This window comes from Anolis carolinensis, chromosome 1 (genome assembly GCF_035594765.1).
Source record: "Anolis carolinensis isolate JA03-04 chromosome 1, rAnoCar3.1.pri, whole genome shotgun sequence".
In the NCBI taxonomy this organism is placed as follows: Eukaryota; Metazoa; Chordata; class Lepidosauria; order Squamata; family Dactyloidae; genus Anolis; species Anolis carolinensis.
Genome location: NC_085841.1, coordinates 237,919,327 through 237,947,006, shown reverse-complemented (window position 1 = coordinate 237,947,006; position 27,680 = coordinate 237,919,327). Strand labels below are relative to the sequence as shown.

The following is a 27,680-nucleotide window of genomic DNA, read 5'->3' as shown; positions in this document are numbered from 1 at the left end:
AGTGCCAGCGGCGAGTGGGGAAGTCCAAGGGGGCGGGAAGCCCGGCCTCCTTCCTGGCAGAGAGCAGGAAGACGCCTCGGCTCGGCGCTGGAGCTCTTGCTGCTGCTGGTTCTTCTCGGGCTGCATCGCGGGGAAGGCGGTAGGCATCGTCCCTCTTTTTTCTTGCGAGACCCCGGCCTTGTTGGTCTCCCTCCACTTTCCTGAGCTGCTCTTCTGCTCCGAGCCTGGGCCTTTTATCGAAGCGCCCGCCTCCACCTTGCTTGCTTTCTTTCTTTCTTTCCTTCCCGCAGTCTTCTCTCTTTTCTCTCTGCGGTCGCATCCCCTATGGAGCCCAGGGCGCCTCTGCACTGTGGAATGAACGCTTTCTAGCTGCTATATCATGGGATCATGGGAGTTGCAGTTTCCTTGCCTCCCCACACTATCCCATTCTTCCATCGCCAAACAATTGCATTCATCCCACACAGTGTAGCAGTGATTTCGGGTTGGGAGCGGGGTTGTTGCTGCTTGGGGCTGCTGCTGCTGCTGCAAATGTTGTGTCTGTGATGCAAATGTTGTATCGCGCCTGCCTTTCCAGGAATCGGTTTGCTGCTCCTGATCTCCCTCTTGGGCTTTTCGCGTGTCTTTTCGCACGTCTGGAAAGGGCTCGTCTCCATCTTGCTTTCCCCATGGCCGCACTGGAGCTGTGACTTTAAGGCAGGCATGGGCAAAGTTGGGCCCTCCGGGTGTTTTGGACTTCAACTCCCACAATTCCTAACAGCCGGTAGGCTGTTAGGAATTGTGGGAGTTGAAGTCCAAAACACCCGGAGGGCCCAACTTTGCCCATGCCTGCTTTAAGGTGCTGGGAAAGATGACCCCCAACCCTTAACATGTCAATAAAGAGATTAGAGTCCCCTCTTTAGAGGAGTTTACACAGGCGCTCCATCCCATCCATGTGGATTTTGGAACCTGGAAGTGATAAGGCTTCAGGATTAGCTGGCTTTACAAAGGTAGCCCAGAGAGGTCAGAGAGCAAGGCTTGTTTTTCCACAGAGGCCACAAGAAATGCTGCATCTCTCTAAGGAGAAGGCAAAGTGGCTATTTCCTTAAGAATAGTTTTTTTCCCAGTGCTAAGGGTGTGTTACTAAGCCACTTCCTTTGCAGAGCTTCTTTCACTTTTCCACAGCCTAATATATGTATCTGGGTTGATGTGAGTTTTCTGGGCTGTATAGCCATGTTCCAGAAGCATTCTCTTCCGAAGTTTCGCCCACATCTATGGCAGGCATCCTCAGAGGTTGTGAGGTCTGTTTGAAACTATATCTGTGGAAGGTCCAGGGTGGGAGAAAGAACGCTTGTCTGCCAAAGGCAAGTGTGCATGTTGCAATAGGCCAGCTTGATTCGCAGTGAATAGCCTTGCAGCTTCAAAGCTGGGCTGCTTCCTACCGGGGAATCCTTTGTTAGGAGGTGTTAACTGGCCCTGATTGTTTCTTGTCCGGAATTCCCTTCTCTTCTGAGTGTTGTGCTCACAACCTCTGAGGATGCCTGCCATAGATATGGGCAAAACACCAAGAGAGAATGCTTCTGGAATATGGCCACACAGTCTGGAAAACTCACAGCAACCTATGATTCCGGCCATGAAAGCCTTCGACAATACATACGTATCTGTCTGTCTCTGCTTTTAATGTGTGATAGCTTTATAGTGTTTATAGTTTACTTTATAGTGTGCATATATAATAAAATGTAAAATAAATACCTATAATATAACATAATACAGCAGACTTCCAGTTAACGAGCACTTGTGGGATTGGTCGATGGCAGGTAAATGTCGTTTCAGGTTGCTTGAGAGTTACTATTAAAATAGGCCAAACTAATACTATACCCCATAATTATACCATGCCATAAACTTCATATTAACTTGATGTTAATATTAATTAAATTAAATTAAAATACAACAATAAAAAGTAAATAAAGACAAACACAACTTAATGTAGCACAATGTGTGGTCAATGGCTTTCATGGCTGAAATCACTGGGTTGCTGTGTTGTTTTCACAATCTCTGAGGATGCCTGCCATAGATGTGGGCAAAACTTGAGGAGAGAATGCTTCTGGAACATGGTCATACATCCTGGAAAACTCACAGCAACCTGATGTAGCACAGTTTTCTGACTGCAGTATGCCATTTTAGTTAAATGGCAGTCAATAAACTTTTCCCAGTTCCTTGAGAGTTCCAGTTAATGGAGAGTCTCCTATATATCCCTCCATATTTGCAGGTTTAATGTCTGTGGATTTGATTGTTCGCGGATTTGATTAAACGTGCTCTCTCTAGGAATCTCTATGATCACCTTTCTCTAGCCTTGCTAGAAGATCAAGGATTTTCTGGAGAGAACAAGGGATGAATAAAGTGGCTGTGCTACTGAAGAAGGCTCATGGCAGCTACAGCAAAACAAACTCCGAATGGGTGCAGTTTGCCTATGCCTGAGACTTGTTTCTGTTTTTTAGCTTCATTTTTAAACATCCCAAGATTTGAAGATGTTAAGAAAAAGTCAGCAGAGCCCCATTGACTTTATTTTAAGAGTGCTACAGACATATGTGCTACTTCAAGATCTTTTTCATTTGTATGGCAGGGGAGGTTTGCTTGTAATTGAAGCATGGCACAGCCTAGCCCAGCCTAGCCTAGATCCAGGAATGCCCCTCCAATCAGTTTAACTTGTGGCAGCATTGATGTCAGCATTCGTGTTGCTACATGTCCTAGAGTTTTCTCTAGCAGACAATTGTGAATTGATTCTCTCTCCCCCCCCCCCCTTACCATTCATACCCTTCATGGCCTTTTGCCATGTTTATCCCAATACACACCTGCAGTTTCTGGTGGCAGGTAAGAAGTCTTATTGCAGACTGAGGAATGAATGGGCTACAATTAGATCTAAGCACAGGATAGTTAATTAGGGCCCTTCCACACAGCCATATAACCCAGAATATCAAGGTAGAAAATTCCATATTATCCACTTTGAACTGGGTTATCTGAGCCCACACTGCCATATATTAATTTATTTATTTATTAGTGACATTTATATCCCGCCCTTCTCACCCCGAAGGGGACTCAGGGCGGCTTACAAGCCATATGTACATACAATCTATTATATTATTCGTATAGCACAATAAAGGTAAAGGTTTCCCCTGACGTTAAGTCCAGTCATGTCCTACTCTGGGGGTTGGTGCTCAGCTCCATTTCTAAGCCGAAGAGCTGGCATTGTCCGTAGACGTCTCCAAGGTCATGTGGCCGGCATGACTGCATGGAGCACTGTTACCTTCCCGCCAGAGCGGTACCTATTGATCTACTCACATTTACATGTTTTCGAACTGCTAGGTTGGCAGAAGCTGGAGCTAACAGTGGGCGCTTACTCCGCTCCCCGGATTTGAACCTGTGACCTTTCAGTCTGCAAATTCAGCAGCTCAGAGCTTTAACACACTGCACCACCAGGGGCTCCATAGCACAATATAAGCATTATATATTACTATATTCTACTATAACACTATATTGTAATATTATTAGTAATATTACATATAATATAAATATACCATTATAATAGTGTATTATTATTATCATTATATATTTCAATTCAGCTCAGCCTTTGAGTAGACAATCTTGTAGATAGCTAGCTCCAGATAGGACCATAAATCCTCCCTCGCACTTTACTATTTCTCTTATCCTCACTGCTGCCATATGACCTATGCACTTTATTCATTAGCCTATCCTTTAAATTATTGTTGCACTAGTCCACCCATCTGTGATGACAAAGTGAAATTGTTATTGGTTGTTGGTTCGATGCCTTCTTATATATTGGTATAAAGTTGTTGTTTCATTTTGTTTTATATTGTTATGCATTTTAATGTATTACATTTTAAACTGTGTTGTTCGGGCTTGGCCCCATATAAGCTGCCCGAGTCTCTTTGGGGAGATGGAGGTGGGATAAAAAAAATGTGGGATTCTATTCAGCTGTGTGGAAGGGGTCTTAGATGATGATGATGATGATGACGACAACGACGATGTATTATCTACATCTCCTCATGGCTCAAAGAGGGGAACAACATAACCCAAACCTATATATTAAAATACATAGTACAAAGATTAAAATATAATACAAAAAGAATGCAATTTTCAAATTCACAATTCAAAATTGACTGGGCAGTGGGTAGGTCTGCTGAAAGACAGATCTTCAGTGGTGTCTTGAATTCTGTCAGCTCATTTAGCTGTCGGATCTCTTCTGCTAGGTCATTCCACAGTTTAGCCTTCATTTTTTAAATTGCTGACACTGTCACACAGGGTTGTTTGTCTCTTTTTCAAAGCAATGTGAAATCCTAGAGCTTAGAAATATAAGGGCCCTTCCACACATCCATATAACCCAGAATATCAAGGAAAATCCTACAATATCTGTTTTGAAGTGAGTTATCTGAGTCCACACTGCCATGTATTACACTTCAAAGCAGATAATGTGGGATTTTATTCAGCTGGGTGGAAGGGGCCTCTGTCATCTAGGGAGCTGGGAGGCAAGGCAGGGTTTGCTACACTCAGGTGTGTTCATTTATTAAATTACAAAATTGGGTTGGGAGAAGTTACAGTTTTGGCACCTGAGTATTGATCAGAGAAGAACAAATACCCTCTTCTGCACGAAATAAGAGGGATATTCAATTTAGCAGAATCCTACTCAGAATCATTTTTGGGTCAGGAGTGCCAAATATGCCCAGTTTCTGCAATTTAAAGGAGATGTTTCCGTCAGTAAGGTTGCAGAATGCCATTTTTGGCGTACAGTTTCTATCACAGGAAGTGGCCTGAGGAGTTGTTATCATCTGAGATATCAATTATATTAAGAGTAATCTCACAGCAATGACTGACTGGTCTAGATAGTACTTGTTCTGTGTGTGGTTCCTGCGGCTATTGTAAAGACTCTGTGGTTTCCCAAGTCTACTCATTCAGCTATAGCTAGGGCATTATTTGTTACCTCAGGCAATAGATTTGGGTGCCATAAAAGAAAAGCGATTTAGTGTTTAATATTGGATTTTTACTGTTAGGAACGGCAAGCAGTGACTCTGGGGCGGCCTATTGTGCCAAAATATCATGGCTGACAAAACTGCTTTGACTTGAGAGAATGGGAGCTCTATTGGGTCAGCATATATTGACTTTATGCCCATAGCATGCGGTCTGCAACTGAGTTGCAGCCAAAGCTTGGAAGACATTTTTCGATTGCAGCTTTCAGAATCCCAAAGCAGTGTGGTTACTGGTCATACTAGCTGGGAAATTCTGAGAGCAGTAGTCAAAAAATTGTTTCAAACTGTGGTTGCAACTGTTTCACTTCTCATAGTGCGGAGGGAAGTTGTTGGGAATGACAATTTGAGAAAGTTCTTCTTGACTAATAGTTGAACCTTGCTTCTGTCTGTTTCTCTTTCTCTCCTCACCACAAAAGGACAACAGTCGTCTCATTTGACATGTCAAGCTAATGCTTGCAAGGATTCCTTTGCTGTTTTCTCCAACTTCGGTCCCAGATTTGTCATCTCAGGACATTTTTAATCCCATGATGAACAACACAGAGTCCTGACTCAGGCACACGTTGTGAAACGGATGGTCCTGGCTCAGCCTGGAAACTCTGTCGCAATCCCCAGAGCTAAGAAGGGGGGAAATACCCACGTGAGCAGTAGCCAAAGCTTGAGTGTCAATTGCGGCAAAGTCCCAGAGCTTCGAAGAGACTGCAGCCCCAGGATAACTTCCCTTTTCAGTTTCTTGTACTTTTTGGAGCACTTGGAGGTAAGTTCTTGACCAAACTCAATAGACTAGTGCAACTGCCACATGTTTGTTTTCATAACCTTAATGTCAGGATTTGGGGAACTTTCCTTTTGGTGAGACGTCTAACTAACTCATTATTTCCCAGGCAATGAACTTTTCAAATTGGCAAGTCCAGATCATCTAAATGATACTTTTTGGACTACAACAGGCATGGGCAAACCTTGGCCCTCCGGGTGTTTTGGACTTCAACTCCCACAATTCCTAACAGCTGGTAGGCTGTTAGGAATTATGGGAGTTGAAGTCCAAAACACCCGGAGGGCCAAGGTTTGCCCATGCCTGGACTACAACCTCTAAGCTCCACCAACCAGCAGTGGCAGATTTTAAGAGTTTTAGTCCAGAAGTCAATTTTGAAACTCTGGACAGGACTGAATACAGAAACCATCCTTGTATTTTCTCCTCATAGTCTGTCCCTGCTACCCCTTTGTTGCCACTCCCTTTCCCCTGCCAATTCCAGTTCCCATTGCTGCCCTCCTGCCTATTCATAGTAAGTTGTTGTGTGCCTTCAAGTCACATCCAACTTAAGGTGACATTATAAGGGATTTTTTCTTTGCAAGATTTGTTTAGAGGAGGTTTGCCTTTGCTCTGAGGCTGAGAGTGTGTGACTTCCGCAGGGACACCAAGTGGGTTTCTATGGCCAAGCAGAGATTCAAACCCTGGTCATTAGAATTGTAGTCCAAGCTCAAACCTCACCAACAACAGTCCTCAAACTCTCGCAGATGTAAATTGTTGCTGGCCTATTAGGGGATTGGTGTATATTAATTCCCTGTCAGCCTTGCCTGCCTCACCAACTGCTTTGTATCTCAATAAAGAAATAAAAAGAAGGATATACACTGTGCCACCAGGGGCCCCTGGTGGCACAGTGCATTAAAGCGCTGAGCTGCTGAACTTGCGGACCGAAAGGTGCCAGGTTCAAATCCTGGGAGCGGAATGAGCGCCCGCTGTTAGCCCCAGCTCCTGCCAACCTAGCAGTTTGAAAACATGCAAATGTGAGTAGATCAATAGGTACCGCTCCAGCGGGAAGGTAACGGCGTTTCATGCAGTCATGACCTATGGCTACATGCCAGCCACATGTCTATGGACAACGCCGGCTCTTTGGCTTAGAAATTGAGATGAGCACCAACCCCCAGAGTCGGTCACGACTGGACTTAACATTAGGGAAAACCTTTACCTTTTATACATAAATATAATTATGATGATAATTTTCTCTTTTGTTCCCTCTAGCAACATGGGATCCATGTTCCGCAGCGAAGAGGTCTGCCTAGCCCAGCTCTTCTTGCAGTCAAGTTCTGCATACGCTTGTGTCAGTGAACTCGGTGAACGGGGACTTGTGGAATTTCGTGATGTAAGTGCAAGAAGGTTTGAGGAACCCGCTGTGAGAAGACTCCAAAAGAGTAGTTTAGGTCTTTTGAGAGTCTTTGTAGATAAACAGCATCCCCAAAACATTGTACTCGGTTTGATACGTAGAGGCAGTTGGCATGTGGATTACCTTTGGCACCTTTTAAACATTAAGTATATTTTCCCACCCCAGCCATGAAAGTTAGCAAAATTTTCTATTTTGCGCCACACAGTGATGCATGCTGGCTAATACTTTTTTTCAAGTAGAAAGAACATTTTTGGCTGCGTACAGAGAAATAAATCCCCACACCCAGTTCTGAAGAAAGTTGGCTATGATACAATGATTTTTTAATGTCTACTAACGTCCCCGGTGGTGCAGGGGGTTAAACCGCTGAGCTGCTGAACTTGCTGACTGAAAGGTTGGCGGTTCGAATCCAGGAAGCGGGGTGAGCATCTGCTGTTAGCCCCAGCTTCTGCCAACCTAGCAGTTCGAAAGCATACAAATGTGAGTAAATTTATAGGTACCGCTCCAGCGGGAAGATAACAGCGCTCCATGCAGTCATGTCAGCCACATGACCTTGGAGGTGTCTACGGACAACACCGGCTCTTCAGCTTAGAAATGGAGATGAGCACCAATCCCCAGAGTCTGACACGACTAGACTTAATGTCAGGGGAAATCTTTACGTTTACCTTTACTAAAGTCCCAGCAAAATGGACAGGGAATTTAAGGAAAGAATAGCATTTTGGTGCAGTCTTTTTCCTGGAGAGTGGGTCATGAAGCTGTGCAGTTCTTAGGGGGAATAAGCAGTGGAGATCCAGGTTGCCTGTTTCCCAGGTAGGGCAATCTTCTATGCTCTGTCCAAAGTAGGTTCTTCATTAGCAATGTGCTTCTTTTATTTTCAGTTGAACCCCCATGTTAATGCCTTCCAGCGACGTTATGTGGGTGAGGTGCGACGATGTGAAGACATGGAAAAAACCTTCAGTAAGTGACACTGTGACCAAAGGAGCTGTTTTGGTCTGTCCGTCACTTATGGTGACTTAAAAATTGGGTTTTCTGGAGTAGATGTGGCGATGAAGCCTTCCCAAGACAACATGCCAGGCCTGTTGATATAAGCTGCCTGGATCATCCAAAAGCAATCAGAGGGCTGGGCAAAGCTTCCAGAACTTGGCATTTTGAAACTTTGTGCCAGGCCCTCCTTTATAAACAAAATTGAATTAGCAAAGTCATGAGTCTTCTTTTCTATGAACAAAATCATGCCTTATGGGTCTTAATGTAATTTCCGGTTTCCGACTAGTGGTAGGCATGCATCCTCATGCAGTTTGCTTTTTGTGGCTTGTTCAAAAGTCAAAACCTTCATGAATAGGAATGTGGTTGGGCAACCAGTATGTTAGCCATCTAGGTTACTGGCTGCTATAATGTAAGCTTCCTGGAATCCCCCTGCATGTTGTAATTTCTTGTTTCCTCTTTTCTTTTCATGAGACCACAGTAATGTCAGTGATCTGAAGGGCATTTTGTAGGGAAAAGAATCCTAATGCCCTAAAATATGTTTTAGAATGTACTGTATTGTGTACACAGTATTTAATTACACTAGGTAACACAATTTTTGTTCCTAGGTTATAAATGTCATTTCCTAATTGGTTCTATCATAAAAATGGGAAAAGTTTATTAAACCGTCAAAACTTTGTTTTTGCGGGACATCCTACAGCATATTTTGCTATAGTTTTTCAATAAATATCTCATAGATTCTCAACCAATTCAGCATAGTTTGTGGCAGCCACAAAAATGAAGTTTCTAGAGTAGAACAATTACTTTTAAAGTAAGTCCTGCACAATTAAGCAGGAAATAACACTTTCAAACCAGGAACATATTTTTTTGAATTTTGTTACATAGTGTTATCAAGACTTTTTTTTAAAAAGCATGCTACGTTAGTTTTATATGATGTATACCTAGTTTAAAATGTTTTTTTACCTGTCGCTATTGTGTTATTTTGGGGAAGCAATCCATTTTAAAACAGGAACAGTTTTCTATTCTAAAACGGTAGTGGAAGACTTTCATTTTATGAAATTGTTCTATATAGTAAAATATACTACAGTACTTCACTTTCTTATTAAGAATATATTTATTGGATTCTACTGAGGTTTCTAGACAGGGTTGCAAACAGTATGAAAAATAGTGATTCTTCATTGATTCTTCTGTACAGGAAGGATTTCATAATCATGTAATTTCCAAAATGTTCGCATCTTGTACTTTTAGAAAATTCCTTACTTTCACAAGACTCCTTTTAACAATAAGTGAGAATTATTCTAGTTATATTTTTGATAGAATTTCCCAAGTGTTGACCAGTTTGGCCAAAGATATTCTGCCGGCTATGAGTCCTTAACAGCTCCTCCTGCTTGTGTAGATCCTGGCACCCAACAGCAGCAGGAAATTCGTAAAGGTGCTAGTAGATGCCCGAGAACATGTGGCTGTCTATATTATGTTGGACTTTATTGTGGCACAAACTTTGTTGTCTCTCTCAGCTGCATTTGGGACTGATCTTGGCTGGTCAAAGCCACATCAGACCCCTCCCTGAACAGCAGGCTCCGCACGAACACCACCCATTATTGTTAGTTTCTATCAGATAGCTTTGGGAACACCAAGTCATTTGGTGATATCGCTGCCATCCTTCATCACCTTTGATTCAGCTCACCCCTTACTGCAAGCAAGCTGCTAATTACCCTGATAGACTTTAGTTCCCATCAGTCCTAGTCAGCATAGCCAATGGTAAGGAGTGAAGGAGCTGTAGCTCAGTACTTGGAAGGATACAAGTTCTCCAAGCCTAACCTTATACGTTATCTGGTGTTTCATGATGTGGATCTCAATATGTCTGAGCCTGATTTTCCATGAACCTGAAAAGAAACCCCTGGTTCAGATGTTCCTCCTGACCCACCTTTCTTTCTCCAGCTTTCTTGGCCCAGGAGGTGCGGAAGGCAGGGCTGTCCCTGACACGCCCTGAGGACAACCTGCCAGCTCCACAGTCTCGTGAGGCCCTGCAGATCCAAGAGGAGTCAGAGACCCTGGCACAGGAGCTGCGGGAGGTGAGCCACAACCGAGAGGCGCTCCTCAGTCGGCTACAGGAGATGCAAGAGCACATTCAGGTGTTGCAGGAAGGACAGCACTTCACTGGTCAGCTGGTAAGTGCCCCCCCCCCTTTCCCATACACACACGCACACACACATTTCCTTTTTCATACCTGCTCCTTTGGTTAGCCAGAGGTTGCCACGATGCATTCAAGGGAAAGGAGTGCAAATGGGGCTGAGAGTGGTTTACATGCTGGTGTTTGAATACCCATGCAGGAAGAGGTGCAGAGATGAAGAGGCGATGTGAGCAGTGAAGGAAGGGGGGGGGGGGGAATGAAAGCACTGTCAAGGAGAAACATTCTGTTTACCACATACAAATACTTGTACAGTCGTAAGGTGAAAAATGCTGTCATGTTTCCAGAATTTTACAGATGACTTGTTGCTTTCTTAGAGTTCTGTCAAGCTAGAACACAATGTACATTACTAATATCGATCCTGGTCTCTTTAATGGTAAATATGGGTGGATGGAGACTTATAAAGGAAGTGGCTTTCTAATGCCCTACTGTTATGAACACCCTATTTTCTGTTTCATCTTTCTTTTTTTCTTATATATCAGCATTGACCACATTCAGACACTACGCTGAATGATAGTTTAGGTTTAAGCTGAAACAAGCTGTGTGTTTTGTTGCCTACCCTCAACTCCATCAGTGCACCTTGCAAGGGAGATCAGAATGTTTTTGTTTCCAATTTAATTTAGCCATAATTTAGTATGTGGTCCCAAACTAGCAAACATTAGTTAATTTTGAATAGAGGTAGACTCATTTTCTCACAGTTCCATGTTTCACCCCTGACATTGTACATAAATGGGGCAAATACAGGCAGGCCCCAAGTTACAAGTAAGAAAGATTCTGTACGTTTGTTCAGAATGATAATGCCGTATGTCTTGCTTTTTGGAGTGAAAGAAAGCAAGTTTGCTACAGGATAACATGTATTCATATTCTTGGAATATCCTGCTGCCTCCCAGTCTTCTGTTCTCCAGGGTAAACATGCCCAGCTTCCTCCACCATTTCTCATAGGATGCAGTTCCCAAACCCCTCATGCTCCTCTGTTATACAGTGCTTCTCTCACAGACTTTTTTCCTGCCAGCAGGCACCAATGGGATCCCCCTTCCGCCAACGTGCCTTCTCAGAGAGAGAGCCTCTGCTCGACCCATCCATGGCGCAGCGGATTGACCTGAGAATAAAGTGAGTCATGAGGCTGTGGCTATTGGACTGGGCAGGGTAACACTTCTGTGAGAGGGACAAAGCTGATAGGGCAAATAAAGGCTGTGCCCATGTATGAGACATGGTGCAACCAAATGATTAAAATTATGGGGTGAAAAATCCTTAGTTTAAATCAATAGTCATCCCTCTTCATTTGTGGGTTTAACTTTTTTGGATTTGATTGCAGATTTGATTAATATGTTCTCTCTAGGAACCGCTAGGCCCTCTATTGCAACTCTGCAGTTAGCTTCCAATTGAAGGATGTAGAAATCTCTAGAAAAAGGTTTTCTAAGGTTTTAAAAATACTGTAGTGGTTGTTTGTGTTGTCAAAGGCTTTCATGGCTGGAATCACAGGGTTGTTGTGTGTTTTTCAGGCGGTATGGCCATGTTCCAGAAGTATTCTCTCCTGACGTTTCGCCCACATCTATGGTAGGCATCCTCAGAGATTGTGAGGTATACCATACAGCCCAAGGTATACCTCACAACCTCTGAGGATGCCTGCCATAGATGTGGGCAAAACGTCAGGAGAGAATACTTCTGGAACATGGCCATACAGCCCGAAAAACACACAACAACACTGTAGTGGTTTTTATTCGGTTTTCCCACTTTATAGATGTGCTTGGGCCCCTAATCCCTGCAAAATTGGAGGGTACAGAATTGATCCTCGAACACTGTGGGTGGGCATAAGCAAAGTGTTGTTTCTTTAGCTGCTTCCCCTTCCCCCCATTTTGGGAAATGTTTACCTACCTTCTAGGGATTTCCTAAGGTAAGGCATTACAACTATAAAGGAAGTGGGGACCTTTCCCCCTCACCCACCCCCATGTTGCCCACTACTCAATAGAAAGTGACTTAGCATCATGTCTAGTTCAAGAATTCAGCTGAAACATGGGACATTTTCCAGACATGGGAAGTGTTGGAAATTATATGGGGTAATGTGGAAGAAGGGCACTCAGATATCCATGTTTTAGTGGCAGGATAGATGGTTTAGAGTAGTGGTTCTCAGCCTGGGGTTCCCAGATGTTTTTGACCTACAACTCCCAGAAATCCCAGCCAATTTACCAGCTGTTAGGATTTCTAGGAGTTGAAGGCCAAAAACATCTGGGGCCCCCAGGTTGGGAACCACTGGTTTAGAGTCTTCTTTCATCTGAAAAAGGGAGATTTTAGAGGCCGAAAAACAGGAGCCCAAGGATGACAAGCAGTGCATACCGTAGGTTGCTTATTCCCCATCTTGTAAGAGTTACTGTGATACTGTATATGAACTACTTTTGTACTCTTTGAATGCATTGTACAAATGGTAAGAGTCTGTTAAGTTGTCCTGGGACAGCAGCCGTACGTGTGTAATCTGAACATGCACTTATTTTCTTCCTCTCGTCCCCAAGCTTTGTGGCAGGAGTGATCCACCCGTGGCGAGTTAGTTCCTTTGAACGTCTGCTGTGGCGTGCATGCCGTGGCTACCTAGTTGCTCATTTCACAGAGATGCCAGAGCCTGTCATAAATCCAACCACGGTGAGTTGGAGTAGAGACAATTGGTATGGTGCTGGGAGGGAGTTAATATCACCACCCTGTTGAGTTTACAAGGAGGGCGTGGACAGGCTACCCGGGGGTCTGAGACTGAAGACTTAAGTTGAAGCAGGGAGATGGTGTAGCAGAGGAGGCTACAAGTACTTTCTATGGTCTAGCTCAGGATGAATCCCCTCCCCCACTGTGCATCTCTTAAGAGCAGAGACATCTCGGCAACCTCTCCTCTCATGTAGGGTGAGAGTGTCACCTGTGTCATCTTCATCATCTCCTACTGGGGCGAACAAATTGGACAGAAAATCCGCAAGATCGCTAGCTGGTGAGTGCTGTGGATAACGCATGCAAGCTTCAGCTACCTATTGACCATGTTGCCTTCTCCTGCGACCTCCTTTGGTCTACTGTCCTTCCTCTACTTTTTGGTGCTGTGCACTTTCAAAGATGTCAGCTGACATTCTTTGTTCTTACTTGACACATGATGTGTCTTCTTACCTACTCAGATTTGTTGCCTGCTCCTCCCATACATGCATACTCTAATGCTGTTTCTCTGATATGTCCCTCGCTCCTATGAAATACAACAGACCACAAGGCTCAGCCAGTAGTTGGATGTTGTGGGCCTTATATAAGCTCCACAGCATTTTCCACAAGCCTGCTCATATTCATACAACTAATGGAGCTACTAACCCTTCTTCAAATAAAAAACAACCCTCACTTTTTGAGTCTCTATTTTTCCCCGCACCAGCTTTTCTCTGTGTATAGGTATACATATGTATCCTCATGCTTACTCTGTGTCCTTTTCTCTTTAGTTTTCATTGCCACATGTATCCGTATGCTGATGATGAGGCCGAGCGTGGGGAGACCTTGCGTCGATTGCGCACCCAAATAGAAGATTTGACCACCGTAAGGCACTGGGGGTTGTTTGGCGTGGTTTGTGATAGTAGATCTCAGGGATGCAAGAAGAGAGAGCCATTGAGAGATCCAGTGTTATCTTTTCTGATGCAAAAAAGCAGATTACTTGAGGTGCTCTGGTGTGTGTGTAAAAATCACATTTTCAGCCTTTCAGAAAATCCCCAAAAGACATTAAATTCAGTGTTTGCATTTTGGTTGACATCTGTACTTAGTGCCTATCCATATTTTGGTGCTAGATGTGCTAGTCTCTTCTCCTTACCAGTTGTACCCACTTTTAATAGTCATGTCCCCTTTTCCTGTGCTACTCAGAGGAGCATGTGACCCCCTGACCTGTAGAATGTGCTATTGTAGCATCAGGACATGTTGAGGCATAACAATTGCCATGAATTTGACAAATAGGAGAATCAGAAAAGATGCCAGGGAGAGGAAGGAACCGATATGTTCTTGATGCAGGTTGTTAAATGTGATCACATAGAAATTCAAATTTTTAAATTTTGAAGCTCAATGTAACATCTACATGCTACTTAGAGAGCCATTGTTCTGAGCAGCTCATGTGATTGCTAAGTGCCTCTTCAATGTGATCGCTGTTGCCAGTTTTTGATCAAAAGATATTTAGCCACTTGTGCTCCTTCTATTTTTTTTAATCAGTTTTATACTAATTTATGCAATGCTTTTGATATGAAATAAATAAAAAGTGCCTCTTCTGTGCCGATAAATACTTCATAATCCACAATTCTCCCTTACATCTAAAAGTCTATGATAGTAGCCTCATATTCCTTCTGCAAACAGGTCTTGGGCCAAACAGAGCAATACTTGGACCAGGTGCTGCAAAAGGTGCTGATGCTGCTTCCTGCTTGGCAAGTGCGGATCCAGAAGATGAAAGCCATCTATTTCATCCTCAACCAGTGCAGCTTCAATATCACGGACAAGTGCCTTATTGGTGAAGTGTGGTGTCCTGTACATGATCTTCCAGCTGTACAGCAAGCCCTGAGGGAGGGATCGGTAGGTACCAAGACATACCTGCTTCTTGCCCACCCCTTTCTTCTTTCCACCATTCCTCCTGCACTGCATGGGCTTTGTGTGGGAACTTTCTGCTGGTTCTTTTGATGTACAGTCAGCCCTCCATATTAGTTAGGGTTGGGGTTGTAGGATCCCCATCAAAGTGGGAGAAAATGTATTAAAAACATTTATTTTACCTGTGGTTGAGTCATACTGAAGGACCTAGAAATTCCTAGAGAGATTGTATTAATCAAATATGTGAATAATCAAACCTGCAAATGTGAAGGGTGCATTCTACTCTTCAGTCCTATTGTTTTGTTGTTGTTATGATGCCGTGTAGCTGGTTCTGTCTATTTGTCTCAGGCAGATTGTGACTCAATTTGACAAGTGGTCCAGCAAAAGTTCATTGCTAGCTGGAATAGTGCCCTCTTCCAATATGTTCACTTGCCCGCTGTACTACTACCCCCAGTCAGTATTTCATGGCTACCAAGCACCCAGTCCTCACACCTTAGATTCCCCATCCCCATGCTGTTAATATTCTACTAAAAACTATAGACCCTTCTTGTACACCTCTCTTGAGCATGGTGTTTACGTGTCACTAAGTTAAAGTATTGTCAAGAAAATTGAATTCCTTCTAGGAATATGATTTGTGTCTTTTTTGGCTGCCCTTGTGGGTCAGGGCAAACTGTAAGTAATATATTGTAGGCTGTGACAGTATAGGCTGTTTCTTCTCCCCTTCTCCTTTATCTGTTCCATCCAGATCCCTAAGCACCTAATAATTCATTGATTTGATGGATTTGATTTGTGTTTATGATTGTGAGAAAGAATATATTGCATACTGAAATTGCAGAAAGGAGGGTGAAATAAGAGTTCCACCTGTTGTGAGATATGTTTTAGATGTCCTACGTAGCTCCTTCACCTTGGCTTTCCTATAACTAGCAGCAGTGAGAATTAATTCATACAAAATCAAATATGTAGAAGCAACAAAAGAGTTATCATGGAAGTGCATTAGTGCATTAGAGTGGTAAAAGATGAAAGTTTTCTCCTGACATTAAGTCTAGTCGTGTCCAACTCTGGGGCTTGGTGCTCATCTCCATTTGTAAACCAAAGAGCAGGCATTATACATAGATGCCTCCAAGGTCATGTGGCCACCATGCCTGCATGGTGCGCTGTTACCTTCCTGCTGGAGTGGTACCTATTGATCTACTCACATTTGCATGTTTTTGAACTACTAGGTTGGCAGAAGCTGGGGCTAACAGTGGGAGCTCACCCCACGATATAACTCCATTTCTGATCACTGGTACACAGATACATCTTACGAATGAAGACTAGAAACTTTATTGGGGTGTGGGCTCATCTAGAGGCCTCTTAGAAGGAATAATCATATTTGTACTAGGTGTCAGTCTGAAATCATAGTGCACCTTTCTTCTACTCCAAGCTTGTAACATGCTTTTCACCTCTAGGCAGACAAATGAATCACAAATGAAGCTGAATATAGAAAGTATGATATACCATATTCAGAGGCAAAGGGAAATTAGTGATTGACACATTGGTCTACCTCTGCACATCCCTTTTAGTTGCTCCTGGTTTTCTCAGTCTGCTTTTAACCACCTCTGCTGTTCCCCTTGTGCCTTTGCAGCGCCTCAGTGGTTCCACAGTAGAATCCTTTGTGCATCGAATCTCCAGCACTGAGAACCCTCCTACTCTCATCCGTACCAACAAGTTCACTGCTGGCTTCCAGAACATTGTCGATGCTTATGGGGTGGCCAGCTATCAAGAGGTGAACCCAGGTGAGGAGATTTGCAGGGTCCATCTCATCTTGTTTCCACTGGCCACATCCCTGGCCCAGTCTTAATGGCATGTCAACTTAACAACATGTGTTTTAGCCATTGATGCTGGAGCCATTACTAGGTAGCTGCGGGAAGGGGCAGGTGTTGTGGACAGACTGGCTGTGGCATGAAGAAAGAAATGTGTACTAATTATTATGGATAGATTTGTGTTCACTGAGAAGTAATGATATTGTCTTGTCCTTTATATTCTGCCTAATTAATAATGTGCCCATTAAAAGGAAGAAGAAGGAGTAAATATGGGTTTGAGCCAAATTAGACGAAGGGTGTGGTGATAGCCATGTGTTTTGCTCAGAAGGTTCCCTGAGCTCCTCATCTGACATTGGGTCTCATTTGCAGCTCCCTACACCATCATCACTTTTCCGTTCCTTTTTGCTGTCATGTTTGGGGATGTTGGCCATGGTCTGCTGATGTTTCTCTTTGCTCTGTGGATGGTGCTGTTAGAGAACAGTCCTGGCATGAAGAAGGTGGAAAATGAGGTGAGCCCCAGGCTGAGGAAGAGGCAGTTCTGGGGAAAGACATTTCAATGGGGAAGGAGGACAGAAGTCTCCTATCTTTGCTCTGATGTCTAATACATGGGTATCAAACTCATTTTCATCAAAGGTCACGTCAGCCTTATGGTTGTCTTCAGAGGGACACTGAATTCATGGATACAGAGAGCCAACTATAAGTTTTTTACATAATGGTTGGTGCTCTTTAGTTTTTACCCAGATTGGGTCCCCAGATTTTAAGGAATGACAATGCCCATCACTTTTATGGACTGGGGATAATGGGAATTGCACAACAGCACTTGTGGCTCTGAAGTTGTGGAAAGGTTAAAGGACATTTTAATGGCAGACGTCATACCCACAAGCTTTGTATCTAAATTCAGGCCCCACTATCCTGACTAAACAGAACAGATGTGACTGTATCACAACTCCCATCAGCTCTAATCATGATGTCTAAGGATGAGGATTACAGAAGTTATAGTCCAGCAACTGGACAGCCACATAAAATGACATGGTGGGCCAGATTTGGCCTGCGGGCCCTGCCTTTGACACATATGCTCTAACCACTATACTGTCTTTCAAACTCATTATTAAAACTGCTTTGTTTTCTCCCCAGATCTGGCAAATGTTCTTTGAGGGCCGCTATCTCATTCTCCTGATGGGCGCCTTCTCTATATACACTGGCTTCATTTACAATGAATGCTTCAGCAGAGCTACCACCATCTTTCCGTCTGCCTGGAGTATCGCTGCCATGGCTAACCAGTCAGGATGGAGGTACCAGCCAGCTCGTGCCAGTGTCATCCTTTGTGTTCTCTGTTTTTTTCTGGGCCAAATCATACTCCTGTCCTTTTCATTGCAGCTTGGAATATATCACTGAAAATCCTGTACTTATCCTGGTTCCTAATGTCACTGGAGTCTTTAATGGTCCCTATCCTTTTGGGATAGACCCGGTAGGTATTGAAAGAGCAAGTCAGCGCGAAAAAATGTACAGAAACTTTGGTCCACAATGTCAGACTAGCTGAAGGATGCCTAGACATGTTTAGTTTTCCTGAGTCAAATTACAATTGGTAGGATTTCTTATTGGAAGCCACTACTGCAGTGGTTCTCAACCTGTGGGTCCCCAGATGTTTTGGCCTTCAACTCCCAGAAATCCTAGCAGCTGGTAAACTGGCTGGGATTTCTGGGAGTTGTAGGCCAAAACAACTGGGGACCCACAGGTTGAGAAGCATTTGACTACTGCATAGTTATTTTAAAAGTCGTAAGGTGGATTTGCTAGAAAATCTGGAATCGGAACATTTTCCAGTTCCTCAAGAGTGAGCTCATTTACAGTTTTTAGCTGACTTTTAAAAAAATCTGTAGAAGTACTTCCATGCTAATTTTATGTGCAAGTAAATGAATAAAGAAAGGGAGGACAGGGATGAACTGTTTACATTTTAACGTGGATTAAATGCATCATTCAAACAAATTCAAAGTTTCGTGTGGATGCTATTTTTCTGTATGAACTGAAAAGCAATAGCATGTAGTACAATGCAATTTCCTCTCAAATCTTAAAAATGAAAAAAATAAGTTGGTGTGCCTTGTTAATGCACTACTTTTCACTCACATCTGCTGTTGGTGTCCATCAATTTGATTCAACATGTTTAACTCTGTTCCACAGAAATTACTGAGACAACTTCAGTTTCACTTTCCTGAAGCACATTGTTCATTCATTCATTCAATTTCATGCTGTGGCTGACAAAATTCTGAACTTATTTTAGTGAAAATATAAATTATTCAGCTTATACTTTCACTAAAACTGCAGTGGGGAACATGTAGCTCTTCAGATACTGCAGCACTGCAACACACAACATCTCTCAGCGTGCTGACTGGGACTAGAGGATGGTTCCCTCCCTTCTCGCCTTTGATATTGTTTATGCTTAAATGCTTCCAGTTTTGCTCACAAGAAGTTGCTGTTGTGGGGGTCCTTATGGCAGCAAGTCCTGAATGATCTTCAGGTTAACACCATGAAAGAACAAGTCACTCACTTGTGAGAAGAAATGTGCTCTGCTGCCTGACATATACAGTCTTTGCTCTAAGTATTAAAAAGCAGATAGATTTTAATCACTTGCAATTTCCATAGCTTAGGAAAAAATGAGATGCTGGTTGGTGGGCTGCTGAAAGCCAAACAATGAGTTAAATCACAGTTTTAGTTTCATTGTTAGTGAAGTATGAAATAAGAATGTTTGCTGTGGTTTTGATTTGATCTGCACAGCTGGCCAAGTGAATGAATAACTCACTTCACTAAATATGAATTATTGTGTGCATTTGTGTTTGTATGTTACTTTACACATTTGCTGTGTTTAGGAGCACAAAACCCCCACAAAAGTGGAAGAACTGAACAATATGTTTTTACCAGAGTGATCACCTCTCTAGGAATCTCTAGGTCCTCTAGTGTGACTCTGTCGTCATTCTCCAGTTTCTCCCAGTCATTGCCAGCCACCATTTAGTTTCATTTTCATACATCCAGGCTTTAGGGTGAGCACAAACAGTGATGTATGCTGGAATTGTGTGTGTTGGCATTCTTTTTATTTTCTTCATCTTTTACTATGTGCTGCTGTGTTTTCTCCTCAACGTATCTATGTGTCATATGAAAATCTGTGTTTTCAGCTCTCAAATCTGTCCTTGATTTATACATGAGAACAACTTATACACAAGTATATATGGTAATTGGACTTCCTCTTATCCCTGCTTTTATTCTGTTTGCCTTTTGAAAGAGGTTCATACTCTTTATCTTTTTTGTGTATGTGATTATTCTCCTTTCTGTTGAATCAGATTTGGAGTTTGGCTGTCAACCACCTCACCTTCTTGAACTCCTTCAAGATGAAGATGTCTGTCATTTTGGGCATTGTACACATGAGCTTTGGGGTGTTCCTTGGCATCTTCAACTACGTGTAAGTCCATGACTATCCCCTCTCTAAGTTTGTTCCAGTCAAGGGGGTTAGGAAATCCTCAGAAGCCATTCCAGCCATGTTATATTCTACTGTGAATCCCATCTTACTTGACATTGGCAAAGAGGACACTGAAAGGGGATTTGATATCTCCATGGAGTATGAAGCTATCTGGGGTCATTAGTCTTTACATACCATGCTTTTGATACATGTTACTGGGGGAAAACAAGGAGGATGCTTTTGCCCTCAGGAGCTGTTGCACCTGTAAGACATGTAGTTACCCTCTGTGATCCTTTGGTCTGACCAAGCTGGGCTTTTCGTGGTGATTCTTTAGAACTCCTTATTGATAATTACTTTCTTCTGTCTGGTTGCAGTCATTTCAAACAGAGGTACAAGATCCTACTGGTTTTCCTTCCGGAGATCATCTTCCTGCTGGCACTCTTTGGCTATCTTATAATCCTGGTCTTCTATAAGTGGCTGGTGTTCGATGCTTCTACTTCCCGATTTGCACCTAGCATTCTCATCCACTTCATCGACATGTTTCTGTTTACAGAGAATGCTGACAACATTCCACTCTATAAACACCAGGTAATGCCTCGGGGTCCCATACTATGTCTGTTCAACTTCTTTCTGAGGAAGCATTCATCCCCTCCAGCTCCCACAGTTTTTTCTTCCTCCCCTCACCTTTGCTTCAGTCTGTTCAACATGAAAACAATTCAATTCAGAATGTATAAGGTACAGTGGACAGAGATATGATAATGAAGCACACTGAGATGGTATACCCATATATTCTAAGCCAGGTTATCTATGTCATCTAGTTTTCTTTTTGTACCAAATAGCAGAGAAATACAGGAGTTTACTGAGCTTGAGGGAGATACTTATAGGAAACTAGCTGTGCCCGGCCACGCGTTGCTGTGGCAAAGTGGTGGTGGTATTGGTTAAAAATTGTTGTGTAATTTTTATTTGACATTATTTGCATTTTTATTAATTTTATTGTAAGTTATATTTTTATTTATTATATTTTATTATTTTCTTGTATTATTTTTAGTTATTTTCTGTTATTATAGTATTTTATTGTATTAATTTTTTAGTGTTTTTTATTATTTTTTATTGGGTTGCTAGGAGACCAAGTTGGAGGAGCTTAGCCTTCTAACTGGCAGCAATTGGACAAAAGCAATTATTCCTCTCTCTCTCTAATTAGGACTTTATTTTTCTTTTCTTTTTGTTGTATCAACCTAGAGGCATGGATGATGGGTTGTGTTGTCAAATTTCGAGGTTGGAGGGCCTGTAGTTTTGTTGTTTTGTGGGTCGGTGTGATGCCATCACTCTTTTATATATATAGAAGAAATAGTCAGTTGAGACAGGTTTGGTTTGGTTCACTTAGGTGTGTTTATCATTTGAAGATTAACCTTTGTTGAAGCTTTTTAAACATAGGATGGATGACCATTTGTTATGGACGCTTTAACTTTGGATTCCTGTTCCATCAACACTTTAAACCACTGGTTCTCAACCTGTGAGTCCCCAGGTGTTCTGGCCGACAACTCCCAGAAATCCCAGCCAGTTTACCAGCTGTTAGGATTTCTGGGAGTTGGGGACCCACAGGTTGAAAACCACTGCTTTAAACTGTATCAGTGTTTCTCCAGCTTGTTGAACTATTCTTCTCAACATTAGTAAAACAGAGGAAATTACTTTGTCCCCTATTTGATACTGCCAAGGAGATTTAAAAAAATCTCATTCTCATTAAAAAATTTGAAAAAAGGAAACCAAGATCAGGAAATGCAATGATCTGACACATAGTCTTACAAAAATATTTTCCTTTGACGTGCTTTTAAAAATGACTGGCAAAATAAATATGTGGTCATATTTTATTCATCAAACTAAAAGAAAAAATAAACCCAATCAGTTTTTCCTGGAAAAAAAAGCTTTGGAGAAAATGGAAACAATTTGTGGAGGGTCAGAATTTTTCCATTTTTATCTTGACCTTCTCATCCTGTACTCAGTCATGCTTTAGATTAAAAAAGATTAAAATCATCATCATTTTGCTGGTTATATCAACATAGTTTGGAGATATGGTGGAAACTTGGGATACTGTCAGTCTTGTATCAGCAAAAACAGTAACTGGATTGCAAGAAAATCCTCACCAATAAATCTCTGCAGAATAAGCAGGCGGAAAGTGAGAAGGGGATTAATGTGAGAGAGAACATAGTGTTTACTTTTTTCCATTGGTCTTGTGTTAAGATTGGGCCTAGAATCCTATCGAAAACAATGTTTTCATTTTAGCCTTGTGAGGATAAAGTGATGTTTGCATTCAAATATGCAAACATTCATTTTTGTGCCTCACCTTGACCTGTGGCCGTCCTCGGTTAGGACTGAAAGGCTTGCAACAACTTTTCTTGGCAGACGGCAGTGCAAACAGTGTTGGTGGTGGTGGCTCTTGCCTCTGTGCCTGTCCTGCTGCTGGGGACACCCCTATACCTCTGGTGCCAGCATTCGCGGAGAAAGGCTTCCCAGTCCCAGGTAAGACCCGGGGACTCCCTGCCCAGACCATGACCAGGAAAGGTCAGTGCTGCTGTTTGGATTCACTGGCATGAAGTGCTGGGACCCCACTAGAAAGGCTCAAGGATTATTCCTGGGTTTGTCATGCATTGGCATCACAGCTTCAAAATGTGTGTGTGGCCTGGGGAATGTGTAGTCTGGATATGGGGAGGACAGACTCAGGGGACTTGTGGCCTCCAAATGTCACTGGACAGTAGCTCCTACCACTCTTCACCTATGGCCATGCTGGCCAGGGCTGATGAAACTATAACTGAAGGGCCACTTGACACACACTGGAGCAGGGAAAACCGGAACAAGAAGAGGGCTATGGTCATTAGTATTCCAAAATAGCTGCACCCAGTCTCTGGGCACCTATCCTTTTGGCAAATGTGAATCTCCATGAATATGTGGAGAACCACCTCTTGAAAACCACTAGTCAAGAGAAGCGTGACCTTGTTAGAAGTCAACTCTTTAAACAAGTGATATTCACAAGCATTCATGTAATGGCACACAGGTAATTCAGCTGTTAAACTGAAGAACTTTGAACTGCCAAGGACAAAGACATGCCACTACAAAAATATATTTGGTTAGCATAGGATGGTTGTTTCTTTAAAGTTGAAATTATAGTTGCATTTGTAATTGCCCAAAACATATACACTCCCTTTAAATCTTTAGTTTAAAATGTGCACTAAGAGATTTTTTAAAAACTGAAGTCTTCTTTGAAAAATAACGTATCTTGTTTACTCATAAGCATCTTGTATTAATTCACCATACAGACACATTTCTTATTTAAGTTTCAGTTACAGATAGGATGTAGCTTCTCTGTGTTGAGTACACAGGGTGTCATTCTTAATCGGTAGTCCATAGTCTTTAGGTATATTTGTACTCACTGAAGTCCATAAGCATACTTCTATACTGAAGTCCAAACAGCAATATACATGCATCCACCTACATTGAGGTCTGATGCAAAACATCTGCTTTCATTGAAGACCAAACACATACTGAATACAAAATGGAGTCCTGAGTCTGAACATGCTCAGTACAATCACATGTCTATAACCCCTCCCACACCAAAGAGGTCAGTCAAACTGGTAAATCAACATACACATAGCATACAGGTTAGCAAATATATACATTAACAAATAAATAGTGAAAGGCTTGGAAGATTGCTATATCCAACAATTAGTAGGTTATATGAGGTTTCTAGGATGTGAAATCAGGATTGAAAGAAGGCAAAGGTCTATGAATACTGTTATGTGCCTTCATGCTTATGATGCCATTGTCTTTCTCTTTTCTGTGTCTGTGGCCCTTTCCTTTCTGATGGGTGATCTATTCTGGGGTGTTGCAGCGTGAACCCTCCAGTTCAGAAGAGCGCCAATTCCTGCTAAACTCCGGTCCAGGCAGATCAGTGAACGTTGCTGAAGATGATGTGGAGCGTGCCCAGCACAAGCAAGAACCAGAGGTAACACCAAAATTGTATAACCCATCTAGACCCACCTCTCCTTCCTTTTTGACTATTAAAAGAATGCACCCTATGTAGACTGGGTGGAATTTTGCCAGTTTACAAGCCTTTAGGCTTATTCTAAAACTAGAGGTGAATTACAGTCATTTCTTGGTTGGAAAAAGGCCTCCTAAAACAATCCAGAAAGATGTGCTTTGAATGCGATTTCCTGCTTCTTAGTGGGGGGTTGGACTAGATGGCCCATGAGGTCTCTTCCAACTCTACTATTCTATGATTCTATGTGTTGTCGAAGGCTTTCATGGCCGGGATCACAGGGTTGTTGTGTGTCTTCCAGGCTGTATGGCCATGTTCCAGAAGTATTCTCTCCTGACGTTTCACTCACATCTATGGCAGGCATCCTCAGAGATTGTGAGGTATGGAGAAACTAAGCAAGGAAGGTTTATATATCTCTGGAAGTTCACTGGCCTCCAACAGACAAGAGTTCTTTTCCCCCCACCAGGAACTTCCACTGATATATAAACCTTCCTTGCTTAGCTTCTCCATACCTCACAACCTCTGAGGATGCTTGTCATAGATGTGGGTGAAACGTCAGGAGAGAATACTTCTGGAACATGGCCATACAGCCCGGAAGACACACAACAACCCTGCAATCCAGAAAGACCTCTAAACCTAGCAAAATGAATTTGCAGGATGTGAGTGGTAAGAAGCTTTTTCAGTAATTTTTTAAAGGGGGATATTTGTAGGAAGCTGCAGTTTTCCTAGATCAGTGTGTGTATGTGTACAGCCCCTGGATATGGGTCATGGCTAACAATTTAGTAAGCCCTTAACTTTAATCTCTGGAAGCAGCTTCAGAGGACTTTCCTTTCAAATTGTGGCTGGATCTCCAACTGCCATTTACAGTAATGCTTGCTGTGACCTTGACTTTTGCTTGTCTCTCCTTCAGTTTGAGTTCTCCGAAGTGTTCATGCATCAAGCAATCCACACCATTGAATACTGTCTGGGGTGTGTCTCAAACACAGCTTCCTACCTGCGTCTCTGGGCTCTCAGCTTGGCCCATGCACGTGAGTTCATTCTTGGAGGTGGGAGGTGAGGGCACTGAGAATATAAGACTTGGCAAGAACTTTAGCCATAGCTATTTGTGCTTGAGTGGGAAGCAGATGTTTGAGTTTGTTGGGGAAGGCAGAATGGTAGTAGCCTGTTAAAAAAGAGAGAGTGCACATGCATGCTTTGCTATCTCTGCTCAGCCTGCCTCTGCCCCGGGTTTCTGGTGGGCAAGGTGTTCCTGGATCACACCACTAATTCTCTGACAACTCCCCTACCCATCTCTGTACATAGAACTTTCAGAAGTCCTGTGGACCATGGTGATGAGGAATGGCTTTTGGATGACGGGCTACAAGGGTGGTGTCATCCTTGTACCAGTGTTTGCTTTCTTTGCGGTACTGACTGTGGCCATCCTGCTAGTAATGGAAGGATTGTCCGCTTTCCTGCATGCTCTTCGTCTACACTGGTGAGAAACGCACACTTTTCTTTAACTCTCTTTGTAAAACATTGACCATTGTCATATTGTATAATTATGCCTTATGGGAGAGTTACTGCCACCTCACTTGACTTCGATGGCCTGTTGCCTCTTCTGTGAGACTCAAATGGGGACACTAAAGAAGCCCTCTTCTCAGGGTGAGAGGAAGAACCCTGGAACGGGAGAAGAGACCCAACCCATTGCAAACCCTAGCACCCCAGGAGACAAGGGTTTGAATCTCCTGAGTAGAAACTCATGGCTGACCTTGGGCAAGTCACACTCTACCAACTGTAGAGAAAAGCAATGGTAAACCTCCTCTGGATAAATCTTGCCAATAAAACCCTAGGATAGGGTTACTATTAGAGTTAACTTGAAGGCATACATCAACAACAATAGCATAACTTCTTCCTTCACACCTCCTGCTAATTGGTTTCGAATCTCTTTCAAGGGTTGTGGATCTTGGATTTGCATTTTGGGGTGGAAGGACATTGCAAGCTGTGAGTTAGTCCTGTGAGAAATGGTCTTTACTCTTGTATTTTTTTTTTCAGGGTGGAATTCCAGAACAAATTCTATGCAGGTGCTGGGTATCGGTTCCACCCGTTCACGTTCACTGCCAGCATCTGGGACTAAGAGGAAGAGCAAGGCTTTTCTCTTCAGAGAGCAGATGTACTGTATATGCCCTCAGGAGCCAGTGGGGAAAGTTAATTGGCTTATGCTGCATTTTCTTACTCGAGCAACTGTCCCTTGCTTCTTCCTTTCTGCCAGTTGTGCCTCATGTCCTACCAGATGGTACGACAGCATTCTTTAGCCCTTTCCCAAATTTGGAGAAGGAGCTGCCGTCCTTGTCCCCTGCTGTCTGTTACATTGAAGATAAGATCCCACACTGCTTTGCTTCCAAGATATTGTGGGGGGAATTCCAAAATTAAGGAAACGTTTTACAGGAAACTGCCCACTGCTCCATGCCATGCTACTTCCATTCTAGAACCACAGAATTTTCACCTGAAACTGCTTTGTGCTCATCTGTGTAGCCATGATGATGCTTCTGGAAAAGTTGTACCTGACCTCAAGAACACCAACATAGGACAGCATTATATGTGTAATTTTGGCAGGTCTACCAAGTGGGACCTGGTCTTCGTTGTTCATCAGAGTGCATCACATTAGAAGACAAGAAATGTAATCCAGGCTCCTAACATGCTCAGAGAGAAAGTACTTTGGAAATTTACACTAGATAATTCAGTTGGTGTTGATTTCCACATCTGAGTTTGTTCCAAAGAGCTTGGATTTGGGGGGGGGGGGGGGTAACACATCAGCCAATACATGAAGTGGAGCTGCAAGCATGTGCATTTGGAATGTACTAACTAACCAGTTGCCATACTGGTGGCTAACTTGTACAAGGCAGAGGGCTTTGTGTCTCTTGTTGTCAACTGCTAGCAGGAAGAGCAAATAGTAAGCCCCAGAAGTGTTATATAGTCCAAACTTGTGGTCTGCCTTTCCAAAGACAAGAAAAATACTCCTGCTTTAAACTGAAGAATAACTATTTCCTTATACTGTGGACAAAGGGCTTTTAGCAGCAACCAGGGGTCTTGTGGAGTCCTTCATTTTTAGAGGAAGAGCTTCTGTAAGCAAGCTGTCAGGAATTTTTGTTCTAAAACTCTTCAATCACTGTAAACACCAAATTCTACAATAAAACATGCTTCTCCCTGCATTATTTTTAAAATATTAGCCTGTCAAGTTTATTTTTGTTACAAAGCTTGTGCGGGAGAGTTGACTTTAATGTAATATATACTGGAACGTAATTACCAAGTGTACATGTTTGAGTTGAATTCTGCATAACTGTAGACCCTACAGGGTGGACTATTATAAAGAGGGACAACATGGCATTGTTTGGGAACTGTAGACCAGGATGTCGGTGAAATGTGTTCCCTGATTTTCTGGGCTCTGTCTTGCCTCCGATAGGAGACTAACTGTGCACTAAGTCCTGTGTTTTGATTAATGTCTGGTTGTTATGTGCCAT

At 42.7% G+C, this 27,680-nt stretch overlaps 1 protein-coding gene across 2 annotated transcripts; it reads left to right on the top strand.

Moving 5' to 3' along the window:
- tcirg1 (T cell immune regulator 1, ATPase H+ transporting V0 subunit a3) lies at positions 1-27,385 on the top strand. Of its 2 annotated transcripts, none has more exons than XM_062967204.1 (21): positions 1-139; positions 5,435-5,772; positions 7,033-7,153; positions 8,050-8,128; positions 10,091-10,320; positions 11,356-11,450; positions 12,848-12,974; positions 13,223-13,305; positions 13,790-13,883; positions 14,682-14,894; positions 16,531-16,681; positions 17,078-17,217; positions 17,843-18,000; positions 18,086-18,176; positions 20,038-20,156; positions 20,528-20,741; positions 22,554-22,670; positions 24,037-24,150; positions 25,094-25,211; positions 25,486-25,657; positions 26,215-27,385. In XM_062967204.1, exons 3-21 carry the CDS (start codon positions 7,037-7,039, stop codon positions 26,294-26,296), a joined length of 2,514 nt encoding a protein of 837 aa, XP_062823274.1. In that variant the 5' UTR covers positions 1-139; positions 5,435-5,772; positions 7,033-7,036; the 3' UTR covers positions 26,297-27,385. The 2 variants fall into 2 exon arrangements, with proteins under 2 accessions (XP_062823274.1, XP_062823273.1); XM_062967203.1 differs by having other exon boundaries at positions 11,353-11,450.
- Positions 27,386-27,680: the final 295 nt, after the last annotated feature.